Source organism: Camelus ferus, chromosome 10 (genome assembly GCF_009834535.1).
Source record: "Camelus ferus isolate YT-003-E chromosome 10, BCGSAC_Cfer_1.0, whole genome shotgun sequence".
Taxonomy (NCBI): Eukaryota; Metazoa; Chordata; class Mammalia; order Artiodactyla; family Camelidae; genus Camelus; species Camelus ferus.
In genome coordinates this window covers 59,197,059-59,219,746 of record NC_045705.1, presented here as the reverse complement: position 1 = coordinate 59,219,746, position 22,688 = coordinate 59,197,059, and the positions used below count along the sequence as shown (strand labels likewise).

At 37.6% G+C, this 22,688-nt stretch overlaps 1 protein-coding gene across 2 annotated transcripts in view; it reads right to left on the bottom strand.

The window, feature by feature from the left end:
* The window catches only part of POLD3 (DNA polymerase delta 3, accessory subunit), a 44,646-nt gene extending 27,541 nt beyond the window's left edge, over positions 1-17,105 (bottom strand). Inside the window, exons 1-3 of one of the 2 annotated variants that reach the window (XM_032489350.1) lie at positions 16,914-17,105; positions 15,587-15,642; positions 3,949-4,051 (exon numbers count right to left, since the gene is read on the bottom strand). In XM_032489350.1, coding sequence (XP_032345241.1) covers positions 3,949-4,051; positions 15,587-15,642; positions 16,914-16,973 — 219 coding nt within the window. In that variant the 5' untranslated portion in view covers positions 16,974-17,105. The remainder of the gene's footprint in view (positions 1-3,948; positions 4,052-15,586; positions 15,643-16,913) is intronic. The other variant, XM_006181583.3, reaches the window with a different exon arrangement.
* Between the last annotated feature and the right edge of the window lie 5,583 nt (positions 17,106-22,688).

The following is a 22,688-nucleotide window of genomic DNA, read 5'->3' as shown; positions in this document are numbered from 1 at the left end:
GAGAATGAGGAAAAATTCAGAGGTAACTGAAATAATCCATAAAAACTAACAAATCATTTTTGGATGACAAAAAAACTTAAGTAAAAAGACAAAAGTAAGTGGAAAAATATCTGCAACCTACATCACAAAGATTTAATATGTAGCTCCTAAAACAGAGGAAACAAAGACTAACAATCCTTTGGAAAATAGGCAAGAGGTATGAAGAGACAGCTAATAGAGGAGAAATGTTGATGACCCTGAAACAGGACCACACATGCTGTGCAGAAACAGGCACTCTCATATGTTGCTGGTAGGAATGAAGAATGGAGAAGTATTTAGCAATACCCAGTGAAGTTCATATACATCTGACTTCTAGGAACATAACCCTAAAACACAGGCAAAAATATACAAAATAAATATACACTGCAGCACTAAATGTAATAAGCAAAGACTGTAAATAACTCAAATTAACTACCAATAAGAGACTACTGAATAAACTAAGGTATACCTATCAATGTAGGATCATGTGGCTGTAATAAGGAATGAGAAATATATCTGTAACTGCCATGGAGTGATGCTCCAGATCTACTGTAGGTTAAAAAAAAAAAAGTACAAAATAGAGTGTAAAGAATGAAAACTTCTATCTGGGACAAGAAGGATAATATAAACACATATTTGCTTATATTAAAAAAAATACAACAATAAGAACAATTGAAGGACAACACAAAACTAATAAAAAGTTACCTATAAGAGAAAGGAGAGAACCTAAAAACTGAAAGTAAGGGGAAAAACTGAATTTAACTAGATACTGAGTTGGTGGCTTAACTACAGAACGAAATTATTTCAAGTGATCCTAAAACACAGGCTGATTGTACATCCCTAGTAGATATAGCCTACAGACAAAAAGAACTGCAAAGAGATCTTAAGCTGTTTTCAGTAGTCATATTGTTAGTAAAACTATTGGTTTTGCTTTTCTAAATCTCATATATTTGGCTAAAGCAACCACATATTAATGTTAATGTTAGGAAACACCAAAGTTTATAACATAAGAAAAAAAGCAATTTAAAATCAAGTAAGTTTTTAAAAAGTATAACTGTAAATTTGAACTGGGAATATTAGTATATCTTCATAACACATCTTCTCTTAAAAAAAAACCAAACATTCTTAAAAATGTCATGTTCTACAAAATTGTACATGAAAATTACAAAGCTTATGAGAAAAACCAACATTAGGAACTAATCACTCAAACCTATGTAACTTTGTAACAGGAGCCCTAGAAACAATAATTGGCACCCTCAGGAGAAAATATGGCAGCCCAGACAGTTCAGCGTGACTAAATGCTACCTTAGGGAGTATTAGAGAAATGCATAAAAACAACACGTGGAAGTGCCACTGCTAAAACAACACAGACCAGAGTGGAGCTCTGAATCAGTGGGTCCCTGTTAAGGGAGTAAGTTCAGCATCCAGAAACCCAGACCCTGGCTGGGGGCAAGCCCTTTGAGCTTTTTGGCAGTTAAAGAAAAAGGAAAAATATAGGTGGGTTGATATGAGATAGTTCTTCTTTATAGAAAAATTCAGCCAATAAATCCAGAAGGAATGATAGAAGTAGAACATTAACATTTTGTAACTCCTAGTGAATTAATGATCTAGGCAACAATAAAATCAATCTCAGCTAAAGAAAAGCTAATACAGAACTTCATAAAGGATGAATCAGGCTGATAACCTCTAACAACACAAAAAGAGTCAACCAAACATTTCTGTGAAATTATCAAATAACTCTCTGGAAGACTGTCCAGGATGGGATGGATGAGAAGGAGGCTTGTACTGTCTATGTATTATTAAGCATTTTTTTTTACAATAATAATTATTGGAAAAATAAAAATTATTTACATGCTGAAAAATCCATATAAAGCCTGTGTGTCTTTTTTCTTTCTAGAAACACTTAAAACTTAAAAAAGAAAGTAGAACCTGACATTAGAAGAGCTGACATTATGCTCAATAATCTGCTTTTTTTTTTAAGGTGGGCTCTCTTTAAGGAAAAAAGCATGGGTAAGCATCCACACTTCGTCAGTAATTTTACAGGGTTCCCCAGGACAGGGCTTCAAAATTCCAACAACCACAGCAACTCTACTATTAATATATTTTATATTTTAGGATTCCAGTTAAGATTTCATTTGATACTTTTGGTTACCAGAGGGGGAGAGGGATAGGGAGGGAAAGGAGTTTGGAATTAGCAGATATAAACTATACATAAAATAAATAAACAACAAGGTCCTACTGTGTAGCACAGGGAACTATATTCAATACCTTATAATAACCTATAATAAATAAGAATATGAAAAAGAATATATATATGTGTGTGTAACTGAATCACTATGCTGTACACTAGGAACAGAACATTGTAGATCAACTATACCTCAATAAAAAATAAATAAATGAAAAAAAAACTTCATTTGATAAAGCATACTGCTGCTTTAAAAAAGGTAGGCAGAATTTAAATGCCCTTTTAAATTTAGAAACAGAAGGCCTTACATAAGCAAGCCAAAGCATAGAAGTTTTTAACTGATTATGTGTTACATATCATTTTGAAAAACAGTCTCCAAAAAATGCATTGAGGAATACAATTCAAATGTACTTTCAGGGGTTCATCTAAGAATCCCCTGAACCCTGAAGACCATCCAAGGATCGGAAATTAAGAACCTCTGTCATATGGGTTAGACTAAAACTCTATAACTCTATCTTAAAACATAAATTCTTAACCTTGGACCTTTGTTCCAAAGGTCTGTGAACGCTAAAAGTTTTATGAATGTGTGAACATATACATTATTCTTTCTCAAGGAATCAGTGATCAAAAAAAGAGTAATACCCACTGTTTTAAAGGTACACAATGATTCCCAGGTAAAGAACTGACTATATGACTAAAAGGAAGGCTTTGGCTAAATTCCAGAAATTCTTGAAATAGAAGGGGGTTATTTAACCCTGGAAACAAAGGAAAGAAGACATTCAGATGCAAACTTCAGCGGGAACTACGCCAGAGCCATACAGGGAGAGGATTCTGGTTAGGTTTATTTCTGAGAGCAAATGAATCAGGTCTACCTAATCTTGTTTCAGATACATAATGACATCTGAATCCATCTACACTTGCAAATATCCCGATTTTCATCAGGCTTACCAAGTAGCTTACCAACAAGGACAGAATATGCTGGTCATTGAATATAAGGATCTGATACCCCTAGCAAGTTTTGCTTCTCCTTGTAAATTACTAAATTGCCATTCCAGTTTTAAATCTCACATGCGTGAGACTGTTGATACAAGTCAAATCCAGTCAGTATTTTGACAAATCTGGCTTCTGAACTTATGAGTCTTAGGGAAAGTCAAAAAGGAGTAGGAAAATATGTATCATTGAATCTCTGAGAAGGACTCAGATCCTTGAGCAAAATTCTGTAGGGCAGGTGGTGGTGGTGTGGGAGTAAAGAACCTTCAGGTAAGAGGTGTGGGAAGTGAGAACAGAGGAGGTGCACCTCAGTTTGGGAAGGAAGCAAGAGACGAGGAATTATCAAAATTCCCAAGGATCAGTCTGGTGCAGGAGAAGGAATGGAGTTATCTCAGCAGAGCTTCTGGGTGAAAGCTCAAATTAAAATCAAGTTCACTTAATAAAATATAAAATTTGTACTTGTCCCCAACATACCTTCAAAAAGTAAGAAAGAGGAATAACAGAAGCAGTTTCCTAATGTCTTTTTGCCTAGGAAAATTGTACAATAATGACATAGTCTCTGCATCATAGCCAAGATATTACCCAAACTTCTCAAAGTTTTAGGTTTAGACTAAAAATCCAAAATAATCATCATCTTCAAGCAGCTTTGTAAAACTTCCATAATACCGAATCTTGTTGTTATTTTTTGCCCTGTGTTATGTAACACTTGATGGCTCAAACACTTTTAAACTCATTATAAGATTCTGAGAACTTACGGAATGTCCATTCTGAATGAGACTGCCAGACACTAAATAGGTGACATGCAGTTGGGCTCCTGAATTTTCCTTTCGCTTCCTTTCAACATAATCATACAGCATCCTGTTCCAAACAAAAGGCACAAGTAAGTCATTAGGAAAAGTTTACCTCATCAACTCTTAATTCATGACTTAAAAGTTAGATATATTAAATCTGACAGTCCATCAAATATTCTACAGAGTAATTTTGCTCTGTCCATGGACAGAGAGTTAAAAAAAGATGGATGGAACATAGGGGTTGTGGTCAACTTATATTGAGCTGGCACAGTGACCAAGCAACTGAAATAAAAGAAATATAATAATAGGTCAAGAGGGACTGAGCCTACATTAAAACAGAGGCAAAGCCACACAATGGATAGAATAATGAATCAAGAAAAAGTTCAGTCACTATCTAGCTATGTGATCCTGGATAAATTACTTCGTTTTTCCAGGCCTCCATATCCTGAGGTATTATTTGGGAGGGATCCACTAGATGGGCAATTTTTTTAACCTGGGATTCCTGTGGCCATCCATAACCTTCCACTGCCCAAAACTGTAAGCAAAATGTATTTCTTGAGGGGAAGGTGGAAATAGTTCAGGGTTTTCCAAAGATTCACAAAAAGATTACTCCAAAACATTAAGAACCACTATGGAGATGATCACAAGTGACCAGCTCTGAAATTCCAACTTTATGATCATTCATATCCAGTGCTGTTCCAGAACTGCAGAATGTAAGAGCTTACTCACACTGCTTAGTATTCATTAACCTGAGATTACAAAACATTCAATGTAGTAATAATGCTGCTTTTAGTATCATCTCTAAGTTCATTTTTATCCTTACAATCCAGCTAGTATCAGAAGCTGACTCCCCTCAAAAACTTAAAAATTTAATAGAAACATCAACCAAATTGACACATCATTTGTATCTTTTATTTCAAGAAACACTGAGCCTCTATGACATGTCATACTTCTGCCAAGATGGCTGGAAACAAAAATTCCAAGGGAAATTCAACCTACACTGTTGGCTACTCTTTTGACTTCCTTGATCCAATGCCTCACTGAGTGTCCTGCCACCCCTCTAACTGCCTCTGCTCCATTTCCGGCACAGACTTGACTACCTCCTCCTTCCTAAACTGTTGGGGTTGTGTCTTCAGCTACCTTCTCACACTCTATATTAGAATGATCAACGATCTGGGTTTGCCTGGATCTGAAGGGTTTCCTGAGACACGGACTTGCAGTGCTAAAACCGGCAGTCCTGGGCACACCAGGATGATTGGTCACCTTACTGCATATTCTCCTTGATCCATTTCATTCATCCTTATGGCTTCATTTATTCCCAACAACAACATCATCTGCTCAAACTACCCAAGCCAGAAATCTGGGAGTCATTATCCTTCACTTCTCCCTGTCCAGTGATTTGCCAGATCTTGTCAGTTCTCCCTCCCAAGTAATTCTTGACTCCATGCCCTCCAAATCTCTTGACTGGACCATTTCAATTCCAAGTGTTAATTTCCTCTTCCTACCCCCTTCCCATTCATTATCCACAAGGCTGCCAAGGTGAAATTTTAAAAATGCAAATGAAGTCATTCTGTCAACAAAACTTTACTGAGTGGCTACTTCAGGTTTTATGCCTTGAGGATAGGGCAGTGAACAAAACCAAAGTTCCTACCCATTCAGAGTTTGCACTGTAGAAAAGAGAGACAAAGAATAAACAAACAAAATATGTCAGACTCTATAGGAGAAAAAAAAAAGATTAGGAGAATTAGGAGAACTGCCTGAAGAAGTTTTGCTATTACATGATTAGGGAAGGCATCATGAGCAGAGCCCTGCAGGAAGTAACAGAGCCACCAATGCAGATATCTCAGGAAAGAAGGTTCCAGGTAGAAAGAACAGCAAATGCAAAGGTTCTGAGGCAAGAACATAAGCAATGTCCAAGGAACAGAAATGGGTGTGTGTGCTGAATAAGGAAGCAGGGGAGAAGAGAGCCAAGTGCCAGACATGCAGGGCTCCATGGCCCTATGCAGGACTTTAAGCAAGGAAGTCACTAGAAGGTTTAGAGCAGAAATAAGATGATCTCACCTTACAGGGGACTCCTGATTCCCGTGTGAATATACTGTCGAGGGGCAAGGAAGGAAGCAGGGAGACCAGTTAGGAGGCTACTGCAGTAATCCAGGCCAGAGATGCTGGTGGCTCAGACTAGGGGTGGCAGCAATGAAGGTAGTAATTAGTGGATGAATTATGGGTATATCTTAAAGGGAGAAACAACAGGATTTGCTGATGGATTGACCGAAGGGTATGAGAGAAAGAGAAGTCAAGGATGATTATATTAATCAACTCAAAAAAAAAAAAAAAAAAAGGCTGTTACTCACTGAGATGGAGAAAAGCAGGAGACATGGGGGAGAAATGAGGAATTAAGTTTGAAGGCATGTTAAACCTGAGGTGTCTACTAGTGATCAAGTGTTGTTAAAAAGGTAGTTGACTATTCTCATCTGAAGTATTATTCCTTGTTTGAAAGTTTACAGTAGTGCTCCATCTTCTAAGGAGCAACTCCAACTCCCTAGCAGCGACATGTAAGACCTTTCTTGCTCTGGCCCCTGTATCTCTCACCATTCTCCCAAACTCATACTACTTTCAATGCAAGAAACACTCTGCAGTTCCCCTGGCTCCTTTGTAAGCCCCTCCTTCTGCCTAGAATGCTCTTCTCAGACCTCAGCCACCTAATTTCTCATCACAACAGCAGCTCAGTTATCACCTATGTGAATCCTCCCCTACCACCACCAGGCCAGCAGGGCACCCCTCCCCTCTTAAGTTCTAACAGAACCTATTCCGTATCTGTTATTATAGCACTCACCACACTATATTCTAACTATTTAGTTTAAATTTCTACCATTCCCACTAGACTATAAGCATCCTGAGGAAAAAATATGCCCTATTCAGCATTTCTGTTGATTCCTCTATCTTGTTCTCTTTAGTGTTTCTGTCCACGCAGCAATTATGTTAGGAAAGATGAGGCACACAGATTTACAAACATTTTGGTTTATTTATGCTAGTTAGGACATGCCAGTAGAAATGAACAGCAGGGACCCCACCCAAGATGCTTTCAAGCTTGCTGGCTAAATGCTTTATCTTTTATCAATAACTCACATTCTTGCCTATATCATCAGTCATTGTCCTCTGTGCACCCCATATCAACCCAGTTCTCTTATATTAACAAGAAGGTCAAAACTGCACAAACCCTTTAAAAAAAAAAATTTCTGCATAATTTCTGAATCTCCAGAGCAGGTTCATCTAATTTTATTATGCCAAACATCTTACCAACAAAACACGCAAATTACTCCTAAATATGAATGACAATATGTATGACTTCTTACAAGATGCACTTCCTACACACATAATTAACTATACCTTCTCATCTTCTTATTTTAATTCATTTATTTTCCCTCCTGATCAGTTCACTCATAATTTTCCCTTGGATGAATACAGTGTATAGTCTATATTGCCTTCGCTAATCTATTTTAATTCCTTCACAGCATTTTTATAACCTAAAATTACCTTGTTTAAGTTAATGATGGGAGGGACCTTATTTGTCAGGTTTGCTGTTTTATGACAGAGCCTAAATAATATTAAAAATATAGTAAAAACTGAAAAAATACCTCTTTAATGAATCCAAGCAAACAATAACAACCATGTCCAGTCACTGCCTTCAGTACCAACAATGATACTTTAAATGATCCCATTATAGGTAAAAGGAAAAAAAAGGTGACAGGACACTTTTAAGTATCAGTTTTCTCATCTGTTAAAGAGGCTGACAGCACCCATCACATTGGACTGTTATAAAGATTATGTAAGATAAACGTCTGTGAAAATAGTACCATAGTGCTCAGTACTCACTCAATAAATATTTACAGGCATGAAGATGCAGTGATTGTGGCATACCGTATTTTCCAAAGAAGGCTGCAACATCTCCCATAGGGTGGAGTCCATCCCCTCCCCTTGAATGTGGGAAAGCTAGTGAGTCATTTTAACCAAAAGAAATGAAGCAGACCTGACACTGCTTGACTTCCGATGCAAGTCAGAAAAGGCAATAAGCTTCTGCCTTGCACTGGAGCACTAGCTTTTGGGGTCCTGAACGGCTGTGTAAGAAGTCTGACTACCTGAAGATACCATTCTCTTAGGAAACACCAGGCCATATAAACAGACCACACGCAATGACTGGTCAATAGCCCCTGCTGAAGACCCAGCTGATGGCCAGCATCAGCTGCCAGACTCATGTGTAAAGATGCCTACAGATGATTGGGCTCCAGCTGTTGAAGCTTCCAGCTGAGGCACCAGACAACATGGAACAGAGATAAACCATTCTCACTGTGCCTCGCCCAAATCCCAAGCGAAAAGAATCTATAAACATAATAAAATGGTTGTTTCAAGCGATTAAATTTGGGGGCAACATGTTACATAGCAATAGTAAGTGGAAAAGAGATGAACCTGATAAATGTGTTCCCTGCCTTCATGCAGCTTACATTCTCGTGGGAGGGAGGCATACAATAAGCAAGAAAATGTTAGCTAGTATTAAGAAATATGAAATGTTGGAACAACTGGATAACCACATGCAAAAGAATGAAGTTGGGCCCTTTCCTTACATCTTATAGAGAATGATTCTTGGGAGAAATAGTGACTGTTTATAGGTATACCTCGGAGATACTGCAGGTTCAATTCCACACCGCTGCAAAAAAGTGAGTATTAAAATAAAGCGAGTCACATGAATTTTCTGGTTTCCCAGTGCATATAAAAGTTATGTTTACACTATACTGTAGTCTATTAAGTGTGCAATAGCATCATGTCTAAATGAACAATGCATATAACTTGATTAAAAAATACTTTACTGCTAAAAAATGCTAACCATCATCTGAGCCTTTATCAAGTCATAATCTTTTTGCTAGCAGAGGGTTTGAAACACAGTGAGAATTACCAAAATGTGACAGAGACAAGAAATATTCAAATGCTATTGGAAAAATGGCACCAAGATACTTGTTCAATGCAGAGTTGCCACAAACCTTCAATTTGTAAAAAGTGCAATATCTGCAAGGTGCAATAAAGTGAAGCACACAAAACAAGATATGCCTATACACATTTTAGGCCTTCATTTAAAAATTAGCTTGAGCCAACACCTAATTTGAAAACTACAGCGTATTCCTATTATGAGCATTTTTAGTATATTGAGCACAAGATTATGTAGAAACTTTAAATATAATAATAATTATTGATGTAAAAGCTAACTACAAAACTCTCAGAAGAAAACACAAAAGTAAATCTTCATGACTTACTTGGGCTAGGTAAAGCCTTCTTAGATATGGTATAAAAAGTACAAGCAACAAAAGAAAAAAAAAACTGGACTCCATCAATAGTAAGAACTTTGTGCTTCAAGGGGTACCATCAAGAAAGTGCAAAGACAACCCACAGAATGGGAGAAAAATTTTGCGAATCATTATCTGATCGGGTTTTGTATTTAGAATGTAAAAAGAACTCTTAGAACTCAGTAATAAAAAGATAAAAAACCCAATGAAAAAAATGGGCAAAGGGTCTGAATAGGTATTTCTCCAAAGAAGATATACAAATGGCTAATAAGCATGTGAAAAGATCAAACTCATTAGTCACTACAGAAATGCAAATCAAAACCATAATGATAATCAATTTACACCCACTAGGATGGCAAAAGACATATAATAAAAAGAGTTGACAAGAATGTAGAGATATTGGAACCCTGATACTTTGCCAATGGAATTGTAAAATAGTGTAGCCCCTTTGAGAAACAGTTCATCAGTTCCTCAAAATGTTACATATGACCCAGAAATTCCAATCTTAGGTGTATAATCAAGAGAATGGACAATATATGTCCATACAAAAACATGTACACAAATGTTCATAGTAGCATTATTCATCATACCCTCTAAATGTGGAAACAACTCAAATGTCCATCAGTTGATGAATAAATGAAATATGGTATACCCATGTTATGGGTTGAACTGTGTTCCCCCAAAAAAGATATACTGAAGTCTTAACCACCAATACCTCACAGTGACCTTATTTGGAAACAGGGTCTTTGTAGATGTAACCAGTTAAGATGAGGTCGTACTGGAATAGAGTGGGCTCCTTAATCTACTATGACTGGAATCCTTGTAAGATGACCATGTGAAGATACAGACACCCAGGGAGGATGCCATGGGACTATGAAGGCAGATACTGGGGTTATACAGCTACAAGTCAAGGAATGCCAAAGACTGCCAGCAAACCACCAGAAGTTAGGAAGAAGCAAGGAAGGATTTTTCTCTATATGTTTCAGAGGGAGCATGACCCTACCAACACATTAATTTCAGACTTCCAGCCTCTAGAACTAAGACAATAAATTTCTGTTGTTTTAAACCATCCAGTTTGTAGTATTTATTCTGTTACGGCAGCCCTAAGAAAATAACATCCTGCATGATAGCATATTAATCAAACATAAAAAGGAATAAAGTACTGATACATACTACAACATGGACAAACTTCTAAAATATTATGCCAAGTGAAAGAAACTAGATACACAAGATTACATATTATAAGGTTCCATTTATATGGACAGATCTATCTTTAGACAGAGTATTAGTTGGTTGCATTAATGCTGGGGGGACAAGAATGATGAGGGACTGCTAACGGATACAAGGTTTCTTTTGGGGATGATGAAAATATTTTGAAATTAACTGTAGTGATGGCTGCACAACTCTGTGAATATACTAAAAATCACTGAACTGTACATTTTAAATGAGTGAATCATATGGTATGTGAATTAGATCTCAATACAGCTGTTCTTAAAAAAAGAATTATGAAAGGAATTAACAGGGTGACATAACAGAGAGTTAGGGAGGAGCAGGGATACCTGAAAGTGAGCATTAGGTAAGGGCTGTTACAAGAAGTAATGTGTCAAATTTAAGCTGAAACCTGAAGGATGAGGACAGCTAGGAGAAGAGCAGTCCAGGCAGAGGGAACGAACGGTACAAACTTCCTTGGGTGAAAATGGACTTGGCATATCTGAGGAACAGAAAAGCAAATGTGGCTAGAGTATAAGCCAGGTAAAGTATGTATGGTATGTCAGTCAGTATGGGATGAAGTTGGGAGACAGGCAAGGGCTAGATAGCATATTAAGTCTATAAAAATTACAGGAAATAAGGGTCGCTACAGTAAAATTGCAGTCAACTTTATTTCATCTTCAGGCCTCAATATGCACCTTTAAACCTCAATAGGCTTATATAGTAATACTTACCTCATTTCATATTTAAGCATCCATAACTACAATAAATAATTACTCTTATGGGTATCCATTCCTAAAGTTACCTGAACCTCTTAGGTTTGGGCCAGGTCTGGTCTTAGCAACAGCAATCTCAAATAGTCAAAATGACTCCAAACCCATCCCTGGGTCAAGAGTTTCAGGTCTTGGAGGCATAAACATCACACTCAAAACCAGGTTTCTAAATCTGTCAAACAGTAATCCAAATTAAGCCAAATCAACCCATTCTAGAGATCAGTGATTTTCTAACACTAATGAATGTCCTATAACTCAAGAAATAGGGAAAAATAGACCCCCTCTTAGGAATAAAGCAAACAAAAGGAATATTTAACTCAATATATGTGCTCTCAGCCTGTTCACCAATTCCTCCTCATGGGACATAGACAACATCTGCACATTTGCAGGTGAAGAAATTTTGAAGTTAATTCAAAAGCTTGCCTTTTCCTAAATAAAACAGAGATTTTTAAAAAATGGAAAAAAATCAATAAAACCAAGAGCTGGTTCTTTGAAACGGTAAACAAAACTGACAAACCTCAGGCCAGGCTCACCAAGAAGAAAACAGAGAGGACCCCAAAAATCCAAAATAAGGAATGAAAGAGGAGAAATAACAATCAAGGGGGAAGGTATAGCTCAGTGGTAGAGCGAGAGCTTAGCATGCACAAGGTCCTGGGTTCAATCCCCATACTTCTGTTTAAAAATAAAAATAAAAATAAATAAACTTAATTCCCTCCCACCCCCCAAAAAATCAATACCACAGAAATACAAAAAAATCGTAAGAATACTATGAACAATTATATGCCAACAAATTGGACAACCTATAAGAAATGGACAAGTTCCTAGAAACATACAGGCCATCAAAACTCAATCAAAAAGAAATAGATAATTTGAATAGACTGTTCACTAGAAGTCAAAAAGAATCTGTTAAAAACAAACAAACAAACAAACAAACAAATAAAACTCCCTACCAGATGGCTTCACTAGGGAATTCTACCAAACATACAAAGAACTTATACAGAGCCTTCAAACTCTTCCAAAACGTTGAAGAGGAGGGAACACTCCCAAAGTCATTCTATGAAGCCACCATCGGTATGATACTAAAGCCAGACAAACACACTACCAAAAAAGAAAATTACTGGCAAGTATCTCTGATGACTATGCAAAAATTCTCAACAAAATATTAGCAAACTGAATCTAACAACACATAAAAAAGATCATACACCACGATCAAGTTGGATTCATCCCAGGGGCACAACAATGGTTCAACATACACAAATCAATCAATGTGATATACCACATCAACAAAAACACAAAAATCACATGATCATCTCAATAGATGCAGAAAAAGCATCTGATAAAATTCAGTACCCATTCATAATAAAAACTCTTACCAAAGTAGGTATAGAGGGAATATATCTCAACATAATAAACGCTATTTATGATAAACCCACAGCCAACATAATACTCAATGGTGAAAAGCTAAAAGCCTTCCCACTAAAATCTGGAACAAGAAAAGGATGCCCACTCTCACTACTTCTATTAAACACAGTATTGGAAGTCCTAGCCACAGCAGTCAGACAAGAAAAAGAAATAAAAGGTATCCAAATTGGAAGGGAAAAGGTAAACTTGTCATTATATGCAGATGACATGATACTATATATATAAAGTCCTGAAGACCCCACACAAAAACTACTAGTACTGATAAATGAATTCATCAAGGTACCAGCATACAAGATTAACATACAGAAATCTGTTGCATTTCTTTGCACTAACAATGAAATATCAGAAAAGGAAAGTAAAGAAACAACCCCTTTAAAATCACAACAAAAAGGAAAAAAAAAAAACTTAGGAATAAGCCTGACCAAGGAGATGAAAGACTTACACGCTGAGAACTATAACACATTGATAAAGTAAACTGAAGATCACTTAAATAAATGGAAAAATATCCCATGCTCTTGGATTAGAAGAATTAATATTCTTAAAATGGCCATACTACTCAAAGCAATCTACAGATGTAATGCAATCCCTGTCAAACTACCCATGACATTTTTCACAGAACTAGAATAATCCTAAAATTTATACGGAACCAAAAAAGACCTAGAATTGCCAAAGCAATCCTGAGGAAAATGAACAAAGCTGGAGGCATAAACCCTCCCAGACTTCAGACAATACTACAAAGCTACAGTAATCAAAATAGCATGGTATTGGCACCAAAACAGACATAGGGATCAATGGAACAGAATAGAGAGCCCAGAAATAAACCCACACACCTACGGTCAATTAATCTTTGACAAAGGAGAAAAGAATGTACAATGGAGAAAAAACAGTCTCTTTGGCAAGTGGTGTTGGGAAAGCTGGACAATTGTACATAATCAATGAAGTTAGAACACTCCCTCACACCATACACAAAAATAAACTCAAAATGGATCAAAGAATTAAATGTAAGACATGACACCATAAAATTCCTGTAAGAGAACACAGGTAAAACATTCTGACATAAATTGTAGCAATGTTTTCTCAGGTCAGTCTCCCAGGGCAATAGAAACAAAAGCAAAATTAAACAAATGGGATCTCATCAAACTTACAAGCTTTTGCACAGCAAAGGAAACCATAAACAAAATGAAAAGACAACCTACGGACTGGTAGAAAATACTTGCAAATGTTGTAACCAACAAGGGGATTAACCTTCAACACATACAAATAGCTCATACAGCTTAATAACAAAAAACCAAACAATACAATTTAAAAAAAAAATGGGCAGAAGACCTAAACAGACATTTCTCCAATGAAGACATACAGAAGGCAAAAAGGCACATGAAAAGATGTTAATCTTTAATTATTAGAGAAATGCAAATCAAAACTACAATGAGGTATCACCTCACACTGGTCAGAGCGGCCATCCATTAAAAAGTTCTCAAATAACAAATGCTGGAAAGGGTATAGAGAAAAGGGAATCCTCCTACACTGTTGGTGAGAATGTAAATTGGTGCAGCCATTATGGAAAACAGCATAGACATTCCTTAAAAAATGAAATTAGAGTTGCCATATTACCCAGCAATCCCACTTTTGGACATATATCTGGAGAAAACTCTAATTCAAAAAGATACATGCACCTTAATGCATGCAGCACTATTTACAGTAGCCAAGATGTAGAAGCAACTTAAATGTCCACTGACAGATGAATGGATAAAGACAATGTGGTATATATATACACAATGGAACACTACTCAGCCTTAAAAAAGAATGAAATAATGCCATTTGCAGCAACACGGATGGGCCTACAGATTATCATACTAAGTGAAGTAAGTCAGAAAGAGAAAGATAAATACTATATGATGTCACTTATAAGTGGAATCTTAAAAAATGACACAAATGAACTTATTTACAAAACAGAAACAGACTCACAGATGGAGAAAGCAAACTTACGGTTAACAAATAGAAAAGGAGTGGAAGAGGGATAAATTAGGAGTTTGGCATTTGCAGGTATAAACTGCTATATATAAAATAGGTAAACAACAATGTCCTACTGTATATGTACAGCACAGGGAACTATATTCAATGTCTTTATAAGAAATAATGGAAAAGAATATGAAAAAGAAAACATACATATGTATAAATGAATCACATGCTGTACACCAGAAACTAACACAACATTGTAAATCAACTATACTTCAATAAAAATTTTTTTAAAGATAAAAATAAGTAAAAAAAATTTTTAAATTGTTTTTAACTTGCCTTTTCCATTTTGGCCTCAAGTTGGACTACAAGTTTCAGCAAGGAAAGGTGATATGACAAAATTCAAGAAGGGCAATACTCTGTGCCATCCTAAACACTCCCTTTTTAGTTTCACTTAGATAGCTCTCTCCTGTCTTATACAGCCTGTGTCAAACACCTGTTGACCTCTTTATGTAGGTACTTCAATAAACACCACCCAGAGATAGGCCTAAGGAGCACAAGTAAAAACGCAATGCAGATGTAAGATAACACGTATAAATCTGAGGTGCAAACTGAACTGGCTACCCCATTTAATAAATTTGAAGTAACAAAATGATGTTAACCAGAGGGCAAGGCTACAAGTAAATCCAGTAAACATATCACCACACATTTGTATATGAGTACACCTATCTCCTAAATAATAGACAAAAGCAGTAAAAGGTAGTAAAAATAGTATTCTTTCCCATTTCCCCAGAGGGGAAAAAAAGTTCTTACCTAGAGACTATCTGTAAAGCTAATAACAAAGCAAAAGAAAACAAGACAAAACAAAAAATTTCAATGTGATTAAAATTAGCAATAAACAATACTTACTGTTTGGCCTGATTAACGTGAACTCCTAATGTATAGCTCAGCCATTTGTATGTCACCTGCAAGAAGAAAAAAAATTTTTAATATTTTACTAGATGACTCCAGAGTGCAGATCAGTCCCAAGGGCTCCTAAAGAGTCTCACTCTTAGACGATTACTCCTGGTAAATTACAATAAATGCCACCCCAATTTTGCCAAGAACTATCCATCTGGGCAGGTAGGACTGAGATATTTATCTTACAAATATTAAGAAGTTTGTTTCACAGATCAATTAAGGCAACAGATTCTAAAAAGAAAGGATGAATATAAATAGAAAAAGCTCTCATTTTCCTTGCACTTCTTGTTTTACTAAAGTCCCTTTTTTCACATTCTGTCCTTTTGGGGGGCCACCGCCAAACACTATCCTCAAACTCACCAGAAGCTAGGTTATGTAGGAGGGCATGATTCAAACTTCTAAGGAAAGTTGCAGCCATACAAACATTAAAGGGCACAGGTGGTGCAGGAGCCAGGGAACAAGTGAAGTGGATGAATACTGTATAAGAGGTTGGATTGGGGACTACCGGCCTAAAGCGTAATCTTCCATCCTTCCTTGATCACTTGCCACTTCTTGTAATCTGTCACCCTCCTCTCAAAGTCTTCCAATTCTAAATGCTGAGTTTCCAATAATGACAAGACTTACATAAGTTAGACAAAGGCAGTGTGATGCAGAGGAAAGTACTAGCAAAAGACAGATCTAGGCTGGAAAACTGATTATCCCTTACTAACCACAAATAAATGGTCCCTCTGCTTCAACTCCCTTTTCTAGGGATACTTTCACCGACCTCTACGTGGGTCACTGTAAAGATTAAATTTAAGAACGTGTATCCAAAGCTTATAGTAAGCACTCATTCATCACGATTGGCAAAGCGCATTAAGATCCATCATCTCACTTGATATTTACTCCAACCCTGTGGGGCAGGTCAAGCCTGTATCAATACCAAAGTTCCAGAAGAAACCGAGTGTCGGAAGGATAAACAATTTGTCACTTAACCCGGTTAGGACAATTTCCTCAGCTGTAAACTTGGGACCTCAAACGCCTTAGAAACATTATTAACCAACGCTCCTCCCTCCCCGCCTGACTTCCGTGGCCTGCGGTCCCTCCACAGAGCACAGAGCCCAGCACGCCCACCCAGGAACAAGGATTTGCGGGCGTCCCACAGGTCCTCGCTCGCCCTGGGGTACCTGTCTCCCCTCGGCCAGTCCCCACGCGGCAGAGGGGTCACGGCCCCCGCCACCCTCACCCGGCCAGGACCCTAGTCGCCCGCCCATATTCCCCGGTTCTAGTTCCTCACGATCTTGTTCTGGTCCGTGACGAACTCGTCTATATTTTCCAGATAAAACTGGTCTGCCATAGTGCTGCGGTGCTAGGATCCGCTGCCTCTGAGCGCCCCTTGACACCACAACCGCAGCTCCCGCCGGCGGGAAACGTCTTTCCTTCCTCCCAGGTCCCGGGTCGTTTCCCACGGCAACGGGGGCGATGCGCTACGGCGGCCGCCCGAGGGCCAAACTAGTATCGGAACTAGTCTCGCGCCGGCTGAAGTAGGCGGAGCTCGTCGGAGCCGAGGAAGAAAGGAGCTAGGAGTGCGGGCGTGGTCTGGTGCGGCTGTCTGTAGAGCTCCGGTTTCAGATCCCGCCTCTGCACTCAGTGACTGACCCAGGGCGAAATACCTCGCGCTTAGGAGCCACATTCTACCGTAAATTGATAAAATAATCTTTGCCCTTTCATACGTTTCATATGCAGCAAATATTTATTAAGTACCTAGTCTATTCCAGGCGCTTCTTAGGCTCTGAGACACAGCAGAGAACAGTTAAGAAAATAAACAAGTATTTTAGTAGCGTCCTGCCAGCTGGGATAAAGTACTGCCTGTTATAATCTCTCAGAATTGAGAAATTAGGGAAGGTTTTCCAGAGGGGATGAGAAAGTTGTTTTGGTTAGAGGCAGGAGCATTTGCTGGGAAGGGAGTAGAGTGCATTATGGCTGGAATGTTGGGAGAAGCAGCCAATAAGGAGAGAAGGGACTTGGAAGAAACCAAATCATGATGTGCCTACAAGGCCGTGTGAAGGGGTACATGAACTTTATTCTCAAGAAAAGTTTTCAGGTTGGGGGATTTCAACTAAAATTTCTCCTAACATCAACTAAAAAGCCCTTGGCCTCAGAATAAGCCAGTGTAGTCTAGTAGGACAGCTTAGTGGATGATGGAGCAGGCTCTAGGTTTAGACCCTGGCTTTGAGCCCTGGCTTTTATATTTGTCATGTGAACTTAAGTAAGTTATTTAACAACTGCACGCCTCCCCCCACCATCTGTAAGATGGAAATAGTAAGGGCACACACTACAAATGTTTTTTGCAACATTCATTTGTTCATGACATAGCAAAAGCCTACTAAGGGCGAGACGCTGTTGTGGGTGCTAGGGGATACAGCTGTGATCAATAATACACAGAGTCTGTTCACCTGTAGCTTACATTTTTGTAGAGATATTTAAGTGAGGGATGGTAGTGGCTTAAAATAGCATAGTGGTACTGGAAATTGAGAACTGAGTGACTTGGATTTTCTCTGAGTCAGCAAAACCTGCTAATAAATTAGATGAGTGGACTATGAGAAAGACAGTAATAAAGGAAAATGCCTAGACTGGAATCTAAATCTCTAGATAGTGATGCCTTTGACTACTGAGATATGGAAGACTGAGAAAAAGCAGATGAGAAATTTAAAGAATTCTATTTGGCCAGAGTTATAAATGAGGTAATATAGATAAAACATTCACATCATGCCTGCATAAAATAAAATCAACAATTAGTATTTGTACTTGGAATTGGCAAGTAATAAAATGACTAACTACAGTTAGGGGGAAAAAACACAGCGATTACATTACTATATACCAGGCACACTGTACCAGGCTTTGAGAGTGAGATTTCATTTGGTTCTGCAAATGGATTATGTTTGTCCATATTTTATAGACTAGATTGCCAAGGTTCAAGAGAGGAGAAATGGATTTTCCAGGTCACAGGGTTAAGTGGTAGACTGGGATTGGAACTCAGTTTTCTTGTCATTGCTCCACAGGAGTGGGAAATAAGTCAAGATAATTGATAGTACCTCCCTGCCTGAAGGGAGCATTTAATAATACTTATAGACTACCTAGCCCAGTGTGGTCCTAAATCTGCCAATATTAAAAGAGGTGTGTGATTTTTAGAAGCCAGTTTAGTGGTTATCTTTGGGAGAATAGAAACTGAAAGGGAGTAGGAAGAGGCTTCTGATAAATATATAAAGTTCTGGTTCTGGATCTGGGTGCTAGTCACATGGGTGTATCAAGTCTGGGAAAATGATCTGAACTGTATACTTCTGATATATATGATTTTCTATATGTATGTTACATCAATAAAAAGTTTAAGTTCTTGTTCATCGATTGTACCAAATATGCCACACTGATGAGGGATGTTGAGGGTAGGGGAGTATGTATGTGTGGGTGGGGAGGGCTATGTGTAAACTCTGTATTTTCTGCTCAATTCTCTTGTGAACCTGAAACTGCTCTAAAAGAATAGTCTATTAAAAAGAAAAAAATTCCATATATATATATATATATATATATATATATATAGTTGGAATATATACATACATATATATATATATATTACAAAATTGGTATCTTTTTTTCACCTTGTATTATACCATCAGGATTTTACCAGCAATAAACAGTCTCCCCCCAAAAAAGCCAAAAAAAAGTTTAAGTTCTTATCTGAGGGATTTTAACTACTGTGCCAAGTATTCTCAAACCAGGAAAATAGAAAATAGGTACAGGTATTGAAAAAGGTAGGTTTAGTCTTTTTTTTTAATGTGATTTTTAAAAAAAAGTAAGTATAATTGATCTACAATATTTCAGGTGTACAGCAAAGTGATTCAAAGAAGATATATATTCTTTTCAGATTCTTTTCCATTATAGTTTTCCCATAATATTATTACATAAAGTTTTCCATAACATTATTACAAGATATTGAATGTAGTTTCCTGTGCTAAAGGGTTTAGTCTTAACCTTGGAAAAAAGAAAAGAGATTCTGGGAAGAAGGGATAATGGGCAAAAATGGACCCCCAAGCAAGACAGTAATGGAATTATCAAGTTAAGTGATCAAAGGCATCTCTAAGTCTGGGTTGGAATAATGGAAACTTCCTTTTAAAGTATCTTTTATCACTATTTTTATTTATTTTGGGGGATAGTTTATTTATTTATTTTGATGGAGGTACTGAGGATTGAACCCAGGACCTCGGGCATGCTAAGCATGCGCTCTACCACTGAACTATACCCTCCCCCCAAGGTTGGAATAATGGGACTAGAAAGGAATAACCACTGCTATGCCCAGGAGGGGGCAGGCTAGGAGTTGGACTTGTACATTAAGGGCAGGGAGCTGAAGGGGAACGGAAGAGCTTTTCCCCTTATATTTGAATCCTACCCAGCTTTTACATTCCTACCTCAGGGGAGAGTAGCTGACTGGACAGCATGTGGACTTTGGAAATATATTTTTCTTTGAAAAGGCAAGCAAACAAACAAAAACCTGGGCTTGAATCCCAGCTTTACCACTTCCTAGTTTTGTGGCCTTGGGCAAATCATTTAACGTCTGTAGTCCTCAGTTTCATCATCTTTAAAGAAGGGACAATGATAGGCAGTGGTGTTCTGATGAATGTTGAACAACCAATTAACCAAATTAAAAAAACAAAGCCTTGATTTGTAGGGGTTGCCAACTTCTGTGGTGTAAATATTCCCACCATAGCAGATTCTGAGCTATGGAAACTGATGTCACAGAATTAGGAAGAGAGGCACATTATCACACCATTATTTCCACTGTACAGATACAATAAACAGATAACCTCAAGAGCATAGATGATAGTAAAATCTAGTAAAATAATTGGGAAATGATGAGATCTGAATATTTATTATCTTTGTTTTTAATATAATTTATTAGTGGTAATTTATATAATTTAAATTTTAGTAATGGCTCTGTTCAACAGCTGACTTACAAACTTTCTGAAACTTTAATGTTCAGCTCTCATAAGCAAGTACAGGCCAGCTCTAGCACACTACTATAAATAGTTGACCTTGCATGACTGAGGGGATCGAAGGCAACATGTTCTGTGCCTGGCAGATAGCTAAGTGCTCTAAAAATGGTAACTATTATTATATAATTAACACTTGTATACCACTAACTATATGCCAGGCTCTGTTCCAAGTGCTTTACAAATATTAACCCATCTAATCTCCGTGAGAACGCTAGAAAGTAAGTGTTATTATCCCCTTTCTCCAGATAAGTAAACATTGGCACAGAAAAGTTACGTAACTCACCCAAGATCACAGAGTAAGTGGCAAAGCCAGAATTATAACCTAGGCAGTCTCGCTCCAACATCCATAAAAGAGCGAAACCTGTATTTCGCTGTCTCATTATTAGTTTACAACTGCATATAGGAAAGCAATAAGCACTATGAACTCCAACATACTTTATTGCAGAATTTTGTAATACCTATGCACATCAGTCAAGTGAGAGTTGCTTTCAGTGGAAGCCAAGTAACAAATGGTATATGTTGAGTATCTACAGGATGTGGGAACATAGAGTCCACGTAACTAGGAGTTAATCTTGGAAGTTTTCAGGGCAGTTTTGAGGCAAGAGGGACAAAGTGGAGGGAAGAAAGGGGAGATGGATATTTGATTAGGTTTAGGGAGGGACCCACAGCTAGCAGATGCCAGTGAACAAACCTAGGACCATGTCCAGAAGATTAGTGTTTTTTCTAGATAATGCCTGAAAGCTTAGTTCTAGGGTCAAAATTAAATCAGAAAAGAAAGGACCCCTCTGCATTTTCATGCCCATAAGTCACAGGTGTGTAAGTCCGTCAGTGCATGTGCACTGCTGGGGTGGTAATACTATCATTTATTGAGCACCTACCATGTTGTGAGTACCTTGCAGAAAATGACCCATTTAATCCTCTAACAACCCTGTTAAATTCAGCTATACCTTCACCAAAAAAGAACCCAGATTTGAAATTAATTTTATGTTGTTAATAGGAAGAATGAATAGGAAATGATTCCATATAGTTTCCAAGGCAAGGTTTGCTTAAACTAATAACTGAGTAGGATGTTAGGACTTGCCTCCTTCTAATATAACAACACACACCAGCATCTAATAGGTTCGCAGTAATGTCTATTGACTTAAGTTCAATTATACTGCAGGAAGTGAGATTTGAGGGGAAAACATTGGATTAAGAAACAAGGAGACCTGAGATAGTGTTCACTCTTATCATTCATTGAGTGTGGAAAATGTGCAAGCACCATGTGAGGCCTTTTACTTGAATATTCTTATTTAATCTTCAAAATAATTCTATAAAGTAAGTAAATACTATTACTTATCTCCTATTATCCCTGTTTTACAGATGAAGAAACTGAAACTCAGAGAAGTTAAGTAACTTGTCCTAAACCACACAAGTAGTAAGTGGTAGAGATGTCTTTCCACCCAGGTGTGCCCAAAGCCCTTGCTCAAACACTGTATTTAGAGGGCAGCTGGTTGATTTTTACTCTTCTCCTCCTTTTATTTTTTTCATGCTCTTGTTTGAATTTTTACAAGGGTCTATATCCTTTTTATCATTAGAAAAAATGAGCATATTTTCATTTTGAAAAAAAAAGTACATTTAACAATATAAAATTAACTCATCTTCCTATTCCAGGCATCTGCAATGTTTTCCCTGTTGAAATGTAAAAGGCAAATCTCCCAAAAGGAAAAGTACCACCTTTCCTTCCTATGCCTTAAATGCTGTTTCTTTAAGTAAAAGAAGACAACTCACTCCTTAGTCCTTAAAGATGAACCTTAGCATCAATGTTAAGAACAACAAATCAACCAGAGTATTTGCTAAGCAAAGGAGGATAGACAAAAGCTGGGGGGATGGCGATGTCAGGCGATACCAGCAGTGGGAGCCACAGCATCAGGACTCAGCCTCCGCGTCTCAAATCAAAACCTAAGGTGTATGTTACACATAGAAGGCTGACCCTCCTCTCTCCTCCTCTTCATCCCACTTTACCCTGGAAATGATTGGCATCA